We start from the raw sequence: 11,292 nt of genomic DNA on the forward strand, positions 1-11,292 counted from the left end.
AGCAGTGATCAGTGCATGCTTGTGGAGAACTAACTGGCCATGTAGGGCAGAAAAGGTGCGTTTATTAAGAACTCATCACTATGAATTGTTAATTTCAAGAACATTCAGAACTTGTGGTGTGCTGGGTATGTATATGAGATCCGGAGGTTGAGTGGACAGTGCACCTTCTCGGTACAATGATACTGAATTCACGGAATAATGTGGAACCGCAAGTCCGCAACTCTGCAAGCTTACAAGTAGAACTTCTTGGCAAGTTGAAAGTTACTAGTACGTACAGATTTGCGGTATAGAGCCTTGAAGAAACCAAAAAAAGCGAAAGAAAGAAAAGAAAAAGGGAGAAAAGAAGAAGCGAAAGCGAAAGAGAGACGTTGATCAGGTCCAGGCGTCCAGCCCAGCACCGAAGGCTCTCCGCAGCTAGATCTGGGCCCATTTGCTACGGCGAAAAAAGACAGGGATGTGATCTTGCTAGCTTTCGCCAAAGAAAGCTACCACGTGCATTGCTGCCCATTTTACTCGCCGCTTTGGACGCTTTCACCGTGCTTCTCTGCAGGCTGCGATGATTGGCTGCAGCGGTGCGATCTGCCTGCATGTATAATCTCGCCTTGACCAGATCCCAATCCTCCCTGCTGATGTTGCCGGAGCAAGCGATCCAAATCTCCTCTCCCAGGCTTTTCCCAAAGAAAGGTGAAAGGATGCAAAGCGACCGACCGCCATGAGCGACCTCGCGACTCCTTGCTCTCTGATCAAGAAGTTCGAAGCCTCAAAAAGAGAAGAGGAAGGGCTCGTGGGCTTCTGGCGATGTCAACTTGGGGTACGTTACGTTCTATTCCTGACAAGCGACAACGGCATGATGGGCCGGCTGAACACACTGGCCCGGGGCCCATCAGAAGTATTCACGATCTGCGCTGGTGACGTGGCACCGGCCGGATTTGCAGCTTTGAATAATTTTTTTGGAAAGTGGAAAAATAAAAGAGGGAAATCATCACTCCGCGTCCAGACCGCGTCCGGGGTAGTACGGTAATCTCCGGCCTCCTGGAAAACTGACACGGAGCCGGTCCCTCTTTTGGAAGTCATGGGCAGGTTGACTGTACCACATGGCAGCACGTTCCCGCAATTCACAGGCCTTGTCCCTCGACGTTGCACCGTGTGACCAAAATGTCCTCGCATGTTGCCCTGTGTCCTACTTGCTCGGTGCTCGGTATAATGATGCCATCCATGCACGTCATACATATATAGAACTTATACAAGTCCAGATAAAACATAACACCGCGGAGAAAAAAAACGCTAGTAAGAGCCAAATCATGATGGATTGATGGGGTGCACATGTATATACATACCTTCAGACGGAAAGAAGATATTCATGCACTACAAATGTTACAAAATCACATCCTAACATAGTACCAACGACGCTGACAACACCACCGCGCGAGCCAGCGACGGACTCGCGCGCGTCGTCGTGGACTCGTGGCGCCCATGTCGCGTCGCGGTCGGTGACCGCTTTGCCCGTCGCACGTTGCGAGCATCGCAACGCGTCCTCCACTCCAGCCTGTGCCAACGAGACGAGGGACGTTAGGAAAGTACAGCCGCGCATATCTTGGTTGATTGATCAGGAGGAGACGGGGGAGTGAGAGGGAGAGAGAGGAATTGAAGGGGGGGTAGTTTGGGGAATTCGCGGGGGCGCGACGTTAACGGGAGGCGTGGACGGCGGAACGGGCCGGTCGGGGAACGGGCGGGCGGGTATAAAGGCCGGCGAAATTTCCCGGACGCGAGGCCACAGATCGCTCCCAGCCATTCTCTCCGCGACGGTCTCGTCTTCCCCACCCCTCGCCTCCTCGCGCGCTCGGTGAGAGAAGCGAAGAAGAAGAAGAAGAGGAGGAGGAAGAAGCCAGGCTAAGCCCAGCGGCATGGCGGACCAGCTCACCGACGACCAGATCGCCGAGTTCAAGGAGGCCTTCAGCCTCTTCGACAAGGACGGCGATGGTAAAAGAACACCCTCTCCTCATCCCTGTTCTTGCAGCTTGCTGTTATTCTGGATATCCATGTCGTTGTAGCAGAATATTTTGGGCGTTCTTCGCTAACCGCTCGAATTTTGCATCGCTGTCTTACACTGTGCGCACTACATAATGTGAAGATCTCGTGTTACGCTTAATCTGGAAAATTTACTCCGAGAATTTTACCGAGCTGTAGAGCTTATTGGGTTAGATTAATTAGTGGCTTCCCTTAAAGATGAAACTGCAACTGTTGCGATGCGCCGCAGCGGCTTGGCATGTCTCGAGATGGGGACCTTTGTGTTCCTCTGCTTTTGCCATTGGATCGCGGATCCGGATGCCTTAGATCCGATCCCAGCGTGCACAAAATTTTGACACGTTGAGAACTAGAAATAGTGTAGTTTCAGGATGATTATAGCAGATGGATGGTAGACTAATAGATCCAAAGATCTTTAGCAACGGAGATTAAGAACTATTTTCAGAGTTTACGTGTTCATAGCAGTATTTGCCATGATTATTATATATAGATTGCATTTTGATGTTCATCTGAATTATGCTCTGTGAAAAGCATGAATTTGTAAGGATTACGTGGTTTGTTTACATTGGGCATGTTGCATAAAACCTGGATGATCATGGCTTAGTTGTCAAGCTCGACATAATAATTTATCGGATCGGGTGCAGCTTGATCTGTTCCTACATGTCTTTGATGTAGCTGGCTGTTAGTTGTTTGCTTTAGTTGAAAGCATGTGCTAACTAATGGAATAGTCACTAGTAGCAATGTGAAGATGATCTGAAATCTGTCCGTGATGTCACATTTGGCAGGTTGCATCACAACCAAGGAGCTGGGAACCGTGATGCGTTCGCTGGGGCAGAACCCAACGGAGGCCGAGCTCCAGGACATGATCAACGAGGTCGACGCGGACGGCAACGGCACCATCGACTTCCCGGAGTTCCTCAACCTGATGGCACGCAAGATGAAGGACACCGACTCGGAGGAGGAGCTCAAGGAGGCGTTCAGGGTGTTCGACAAAGACCAGAACGGCTTCATCTCCGCCGCCGAGCTCCGCCACGTCATGACCAACCTCGGCGAGAAGCTGACCGACGAGGAGGTCGACGAGATGATCCGCGAAGCCGACGTCGACGGTGACGGCCAGATCAACTACGAGGAGTTCGTCAAGGTCATGATGGCCAAGTGAGGCACCACTTCCCCTGCCGATGATGGCATAGTACCCTGGGAGGAGGAAACCGTGCATTGCCGTATTAGTAAGGGGATGCAAACACTGGTTTCAGTCGTCTTCCCTGATGAAGAAAACCGAACCGTACTAGTTGTAGTTGCTGAACATTTTTCTATCTCTCCAGTCTCTCCGGTGTGCCATGGAACTTCTTGCTTGATTTTTCTGTGTGAATCTGTTAAGGCTTGCTCTGATCTCTCCGAACCCTGAATTGCATTGCAGTTGAGTCCCGTCTTTTTGTAGCACTGTTTTTCTTTTCCGTCAGATCTGATCGGATCATTTTTAGCATCATCCATCAATGAACAGGCAGTTGCTTTCCGTTGCCGTTATCCTATTGGTTATTCAGATTGTTTTGGACCTCTTGGTTGAAAAGTCAGGTCGCATGTGAAGCATCTCGGAGTGTCTGGCTGGCTGCTGCTATGTTCGGTGAAGTTTGGCCGGGTTTCAGTTTTGGTTATGGTAGGTAGGTGTTCTGAATCGTGATTCGTGTTGTCCATCCAGATGGCCTCTCTGAGACTCTGACCTCGTTGGGGTGGCTGTCTTTTTCGTCAGAGGGGCGGCCTGGCCTGCTTTGCTCGCGCGGTCTTGACTTAGTCGCATGGTCCCATGGAGGACATGTGTGTGTTGGCATCGAGGCTCAACTGGTGCAGTGGTGCTGCGAGAGCACGTGGTTTTGGTAAGGATTGGATGCGAACTGCTTTCGGGAGAGAGGGAGACAGATAGACTAGAACAGTTAGGAATAAGTCTATTTTTCATCCTTTATCTTTTACCTATGATCGAATCATCTTCCTCAACTGTAAAACCGGGAATAACACCTCCCCTATCCTAGGCCTCACCTGAGTCAATTTGCATCGGTTTTAAAGGATAGGGGAGGTGTTATACCCGGTTTTATGGTTGAGAGAGACATTTCTATCAAGGGTAAAAGATAGGGTTAATTCGATCCATGCGATTGCAAATATGCCATTTCATATAAATGCTATTATAATTCGTCTATTCGTAACCGTGCCACTGCCGTCACATTTTGCATCCATCTCCTCATCTGCACGTGGGACTCACACGTCAAGATTCATCTTATTCCTTTATCCTCCCCTCTTCTTTCTTTCCCATCTCTCTCCACCACCTCTCAACCTCCCCACCAGTCCATCCCATCCTCTCCTCCCTCCTCACTAGACGCAGTGAGTATGGAGGGTGGTGCGAGGGCAACTGTGACGAGGTCAGTGCGAGGGCGGGAACGACGACGGCAACCAGCGGCGACGGTGGAGGAGCAACAGCGATGGGGGCGGCGGGAGCAAAACCCTTGAGCAGCGCTCGGACCTGTTCAGGGTGCGCGTCTTAATGCACAATAGCGGCATCCCGTTGCGCCCTCCCTGCGCGCTCCGCCATCCTTCCTCTCTGATGACGAGGACGATGACGCCTTCATGTCGTCATCACCCACCGTGGCCCTCTCCATGCCTTCCTGGCTTGCGGCTTTGAATGCTAGGTGGCTGGGCTGTTTGGGGTGGTGGTGGCGGACCTCCCTCCACTCTGGGTCCTAGGAGGTCGCACAATCGGCCTAGGCCTAGGGTCGGCACTGGAAGGAAGAGAAGGGGAAAGAGATGGGTGATGAGGTGGGTTTCACTGCATTTATTTAATTTTTAGTCAAACACTCATTGACATGTGGGCCCTATAGTTTTTTTCTAACTTTAATTGTCACGACAACACCACGTAGGCATCACGTCAGCCAAAACCATTGTCCAAACCGCCTTAAGACTTTTATTTGTACTGGTTTTGGAAGTTGAGGGATGCATCATATCTAGTATTGCGATTCAGGAATGAATTTTAGACTTGACAACTAATTGAGAGACCTAAAGTAAACTTATTCCATTTCGAGCACACTGCTCAGCTCGAACTCATCGCAGAGCTAAAAGAGAACAAGAATCGAGCTACCGAGACGACGGAGCCAAGCAAACGTTGTTGGAATAAGTCCGTTCTACGTCCCTCAACTATAGGCCTGGCCGAGTTTGATTACATCCTTCAATCAACTGCAAAACCGTTTACTGTTTAAACATAATCAATTTACCTTCTTAAGTGGTTTTATTCTTCATGGCACTTTAAATGTTGAGAAAGTCTATATACCTAGTTTTACGGTTGAACCGTAGAAGAACGTGAATCAAACTCCGCCTATAGTTGACGGAGGAGGCTAGACTTATTCAAATGTTGTTTGAAACTCACAAACTGTCAGCCCGTTGCATTGCGGCATCTGATTGTGTCCCGTTACAACCTTCCGAGGCCACAGAATAAATGAACTAACACGGCGACAAGCTCATCCACAGCAGGCATCGCGCCCGTTGTTTCATCGGAGCAGCCTACCTATCAACGAACCAACGAATCTTTCCCTCTCTTTTTTTCTTTCCTTTTTCTCTTGTTACAAAAAGCTACTCTACGGCGAACACCCCATTGATGATGGCAGAGCAGCTATGTACACGAAGAACCGGTGCCCCGAAAGCCATGGCAAAAACCACGTTCACGCCGCGGCGCCGTTGCCTTCGACCTCGCCGTCGCACTTCCAGACCACGTCCTTGAGCTGGGTCGACAGGGTTCTGTAGAACTGTTGTTTCACAGCAGAATTGATTTTGGTTAAACTTGGCAGTAAATAGCAAGTTGGAAATAGCGAAATTTCCGGTGTCAAAGAATGGCACCTTTTGGAACTCCAGAGTGTCCCCCTTTGCCTTCTTGAGCTCAACCACATGTAAGGATGGAGCTACTTGGAAAACCTATTATTGGTCATAAATCTCAGTGAACAGTGGTTCCTTGATGTTTTCAGTATTTTGTTAGAATGGGGTTTCAACTTACCTCAGTTGCAACATTGAGATTGCCTTTTCTACCTGCTTTCAGGTTCTCCATGCGCATCTGGAGTGAACAAACAAACTTAGTAGGACTCGAGGTATGGAAGTCGGTTGTAAGAACTTTATTTCCTGATAACTTTTGATGTATGTGGGAGTAGTAAGAGAAGTTTCTCTGTGCACATAGTAGGCTATATGAATACCTTGTAATTTTTCTTTTGAATATCAAATCCAAGTGGCTTTGCAGCTTCTTCAATCTTGGTGATAATTTCTTTTGGAGGACATTGTGATGTGAATCTTGTCTCTCTTTTATACTCCTGTAACAATATTTGCACTAATTAGTCCACTGCAATGATAGTTTTTAAAATACTTCACAAAAACAAACTGGTTCTGAAAAATGGGGAACTATAATATTGAAAGGGTTATAATATACTTTACTAATTGGAGCAGAATTATCTGACCTTTTTTGCCTCGAACAAATTGTCCAGATTCAGTGCCTGATTCAGTGAAATGAGTTCAAACGCGTTCATAGAGGTAGGCTGATCTTCAGTTTCTTCTTTGACATGCCGGTCCTGTTAATCGGTAAATGTATAAAAAAAAGTTAATCCTCTTATTCCTACCACAAGAGGCTGAATGTTTTGAAATAAATAGTCCAATTGACTCACTTCGGAGTCTCCAAAAGCAGCATCGACATCGTCAAAACTAGTTTCATATTTCTCGTCAAATACAGGCGGTTTGTAACCCTTTTTGAACCAAGGATCTTCCAGTATTTGAGAAATGGTGATCCTCTGCACAAAATTCAACAATGGCAGAAATCAGGTAAATTGGGGTTCAATGACTACTTTTTGGAATTGAAAAGGTTAACAGAACGACTCGGTTAAACAATAAAAGATGCAAGGTTGTAAACAAATTTCATTTCAATGTGAAAGATCCACCTAGTCATAGACGCATAAAACCACATTCGTTCCACGACTGATTATTGCTTGCTCAAAATGCTTGTAGTTCTGTTTAGATATGTTTTAGCCTACTGTATATCTGAGTCCTTTGAGCAATAAGATCTCAAAATTTATACGAAGCTTACAGTTGTAGGGTTGGGATCCAGAATTCTGGTGATCAGCTTCTTAGCTCCAGTAGAAAACCAAGAGGGACAGGTAAACTGAGCTTCAGAGATCTGTGATCGAGAAGAGAGTAAGAAAAAATAATTGGCATTCACAAAACCTGGGTGTTTTGTATAGTTTTTGTATGTATTACCTTTTTATAAAGAGCAATGATGTTGTCATCCTCAAATGGTAAAAACCCAGCAAGCAGAACATAAAGGATTACCCCACAAGACCAGATATCTGCAGCTGCCCCATCATAGCCTCTGTCCTCAATCACCTACAGGAACAGATCAAACACTATGTTAGAAATGTTAATGTAGTGCCAATGTGCAATCAACATGTGTAATACTAATCTACTATGACAAGAAAAAAAAGATTACCTCTGGAGCAACATAATTAGGAGTTCCACATGTCGTGTGCAGCAAACCGTCAGCCTGTATAGGTGAATTCAATAATATCAGACCAGTGATAATTTAAAAGGCCAAACAAGAACAACAACGCAACTATTATTGAGAACATTATGATACCTTCACTTGCTCGGTTAAAGCACTCAAACCAAAGTCAGATACTTTCAGGTTTCCAGAAGCATCAAGCAGCAAATTTTCTAACTGAAAACGCATGTTAAAGATCAGCATATGCTCATAACAGTTGTTGCTCACTTGTTCATGATCAGGACGTTAAGCCTTTACCTTCAAGTCTCTGTGGTACACACCCCTACTGTGGCAGTAGTCAACTGCATTGATAAGTTGTTGAAAGTATTTTCGTGCTTCCTCCTCCTTCAACCTTCCATTAGTTGCCTTTGTAATTGGTATATAATGTCAGTTAAAATCAACATAACATGATAATATACCATGAATCAATATTCTGACATCGGGCAATCCTTTCATAAGTTTTAGATCTCAAATTGGCACTTACAATGATTTCAAAGAGCTCTCCTCCAGTAACATATTCCAGAACAATGAAAATTCTTGCTTTACTTCCCATGACCTGAGGTAGACATATTTTTCAGCCTAAGGTTATTACTGTTGGCATGAATAAACATATTTTTAAGAGGTTTGATAAATCATGAAGTGCAGGCCACTTTGTGACTTTACCTCGAACAGCCGAACAACATTAGGATGCTTTACTAACTTCATAGTACAAATTTCACGCCTAATCTGCATTGAATTTAGAATGGCATGAGCATAAAAATATCAAATAAATAATTTCTTCCTTTCAAAAATGTATATGTGATTTGTTCCTTGGAATTGCACATATGTAAAACTATACATTTGTGTTATGAGTTCTAACCACAACTTTTGCATCTAATGTTATTCTGTGTCTAAAATCTCTATGGTTAGAACAGTATAATGAAGAGCAAAGCCTATTCAATGGAATTGAGAACATGAACATCCATGTGGCATGGGCAAAACATATCTTGAATTGTACAAAATGAGGTCCTTTCTTTTTACTTCAACTTTTCATAAAGTTGACAGCAATTAGAAACAGCACAAGGCACCAGGAGAACATACTGAGTTGGTAATATGACTTCAACTGGAAGATCACCATTTGGGTATATCTCGATGTCATGCAAATATGTACGTAGTCATGTGGACACGGAATCATTCTTAATTGAAGTTACATCTTCCTATGCTCCCATGCTGGCACGGCAACATCCAAGGAAGAAAATTTTTTCTTCAGTTTTGTTCCTTGATACAAAGATGCAAGTTGATTGTAGTAAATGTTGATGAAAGAAAATCACATATTTCAATTACACATGTGGTCAATTACGTAAGAAACATACATTTTTTTGGGAGGTAAACTTTGTTGACTATTACAAATGATGGTAAGATTGGCTGTATGGTTTACTGAAAGCGATATAGGAAACTTCGATTTTTGACCACTTTATTCCTAGTGGACTGTTTACCTCAAAAAAGGATATTCCTAGTGGACTGAATCACAGAGGTTAGTCTGATATATGAATTAAAGATATTGGACGAACACAGTGATTGATAAAAAAACTGATGCAATGCCTTATAAGGGAATTGATTGAGAATTGCTCCAAAAAATAAATGCCTGAGAATGACCTGTTCAACCAATCTGTGCTTCTGAACCTTCTCCTTGTCAAGGATTTTGATAGCAACTGGTTCGTCATTTTCAGTGTTCTTCGCAAACCGGACCTTTGCAAAGGTTCCTTCTCCAATGGTGCGCCCGAGCTCATACTTCCCTACACGGCGCTTCACCTTTGGAGATAATGCAGCCCTCTTAGCCCTATACATCTTCCAACAAATGAAGGTTCCTAGGAACCTTCAAGTTATTCAAGTACCTGCAAGTATTCAATAAATCAGGCTATGAAAAGGATTTACTTAACATTGGACAATTAGACATTGAAATGTCAAGGAACAAAAGCCATAACTAAATCATGATATATGAGAGAAAATTCAGAGAAAATTGGGACAGCCTGACACAAAGTGTGTTGTCATATCTATCGCAAAAGGCAAGTGATATTACAACTTGAAAACCTGAACTATATATGGTGGCGAGCTAGATCTGATCACACAAACATGTGTTTTAGAATGGTGGCGAACTATATATGTGTTTTGGATCTGATCACTACAGTATCAGTGATACCGTATCACAGATGCAGCAGAAATCTTGAAGCAACTGTTCACATGGACAATTCTACAGAAGATGGGTACCAAGGACTCTCAATAGATCTCTTTAAAAAAAAAATGAAGAAAAAACTACGGAGAATACTGTATCCAGGTTGGTAGCAAGAATTGATTAAAACATCTTAGGAAGTTAGAACTGTTGAGAGTTCTTCAATAGACATACATACAGCTGATAGTAAAATTCACAATTTGACAAGCAATAGTATACATAGATTCACTAAGAACTAACAAGGAGTACCGGTACAAGGCATATCGACAAATTTAGTTATTCATCCTACTGTAATTTAATCATTCTATTTAAAAAACCGGAAGTACATTTCATGAAAAGAATATTCTTTCAGGAACCGGTCTGCCACAAGGAAAAAGGAAAAAAAGAAAGGAGAATGAGGTAGTCATTTGTAAATTCGAAATTTTAGTACCAGGAACAGTAAACAACACCTGATGAAAATATATAAAATGACCAAACAACTCCAAAACAGCGGTGCTAAATTAACTTTGACTTTATCCACATAAAAGATGGCAATGACTAATGACTGATGACAGAAGCTGAGCTGGAGATGCAGCATCTCTGAGAAAACGCACATGCAAGTGCAGCCGAAAGGCAAAAGGACCAGCACAAGGTTATCTTTTTGAATGACTGCATCACTACTAAAAACCTCAAGATCTGCAAAAAGTTCCCCGGCCTTTCGCAAGTAAAACATCGATAGCATCCGACAGAAGCACTGCCATATGTTCAATCATGCAAGTACATGAAAGACCGCATAGGGGAAATCACCAGTTGCCGAATGATGATATGCTATCAGATGGCACTTGTACAGAATCACTAGAATGCAAAACAAAATATCGTCCAAAGAAGAAAAAAAAAGCACTTGTACAGAAGTCCAGATATGTTTTGCTGAAAGAAAAAGGAAAAGCACGAGGATAACTGTTATCTGAAGGGCAAAGACACAATGAGCTGGAAATGCCGAGAACACGCATCCTTCACAGGACAACCGAAATGCAAAAGAAATACACACCAGCAAGCACCTAACTCTTCCCCCAACCCATCCAAAGCAAGCCAGAATCTCAGAAATTGTCCCAACAAGAAGGTCCTAACATCCCCAGAACGCAAAATTCAACCACCACAAAGCCATAGGAGATAGACAAATTCATTCAGGCTGAGAGACACCGATTAACCTTACCTTCAACTCAGAGACCAGCCGGAGCAGCAGCTGGACAGCAGATTCAGTTCTCTCAAGAACAGGAGGAAACTGAGCCAGGTTGGAGGAGCAGAGGAGGATGGAGGAGGGGGGTGGTGGTAATAAGGGAGGGAGGGGGGGGGGGGGGGTGCAAGCATGGGGTGGGGTGGGGGGAGGATGACGTGTCACGTATCGCGGAGGCAGAGGTTAGCAGCGGCAACCCACCGGAAAAGGACAGCGAGGCGAGGCAGCAGCACAGGCAGATGTTTGTTCATTTGCTTTTCGCTTTGCAGGACTTTCACCGGCTCTTTCAGTTCTCAA

At 44.4% G+C, this 11,292-nt stretch overlaps 2 protein-coding genes across 4 annotated transcripts; one reads left to right on the plus strand and one right to left on the minus strand.

Annotated features, from left to right (window-relative positions):
* Positions 1-1,773: 1,773 nt before the first annotated feature.
* On the plus strand, positions 1,774-3,549 carry LOC4332664 (calmodulin-1). The gene is made up of 2 exons (XM_015775616.3): positions 1,774-1,980; positions 2,811-3,549. Exons 1-2 carry the CDS (start codon positions 1,905-1,907, stop codon positions 3,182-3,184), a joined length of 450 nt encoding a protein of 149 aa, XP_015631102.1. The 5' UTR covers positions 1,774-1,904; the 3' UTR covers positions 3,185-3,549.
* A 1,816-nt stretch (positions 3,550-5,365) lies between these two features.
* Positions 5,366-11,064, minus strand: LOC4332665 (CBL-interacting protein kinase 31-like). 3 transcript variants are annotated; one of them, XM_066308141.1, is made up of 16 exons: positions 10,975-11,063; positions 9,209-9,447; positions 8,654-8,782; positions 8,237-8,299; positions 8,058-8,129; positions 7,832-7,939; positions 7,670-7,750; positions 7,523-7,576; positions 7,294-7,419; positions 7,124-7,213; positions 6,708-6,830; positions 6,504-6,614; positions 6,246-6,359; positions 6,053-6,109; positions 5,899-5,973; positions 5,366-5,807 (listed from the first exon to the last, which is right to left on the minus strand). In XM_066308141.1, exons 4-16 carry the CDS (start codon positions 8,276-8,278, stop codon positions 5,724-5,726), a joined length of 1,137 nt encoding a protein of 378 aa, XP_066164238.1. In that variant the 5' UTR covers positions 8,279-8,299; positions 8,654-8,782; positions 9,209-9,447; positions 10,975-11,063; the 3' UTR covers positions 5,366-5,723. The 3 variants fall into 3 exon arrangements, with proteins under 3 accessions (XP_066164238.1, XP_015631097.1, NP_001389076.1); XM_015775611.3 differs by having other exon boundaries at positions 8,654-8,830; NM_001402147.1 differs by lacking the exon at positions 8,654-8,782 and having other exon boundaries at positions 10,975-11,064.
* Positions 11,065-11,292: the final 228 nt, after the last annotated feature.

Source organism: Oryza sativa, chromosome 3, assembly GCF_034140825.1.
Source record: "Oryza sativa Japonica Group chromosome 3, ASM3414082v1".
NCBI lineage: Eukaryota > Viridiplantae > Streptophyta > Magnoliopsida > Poales > Poaceae > Oryza > Oryza sativa.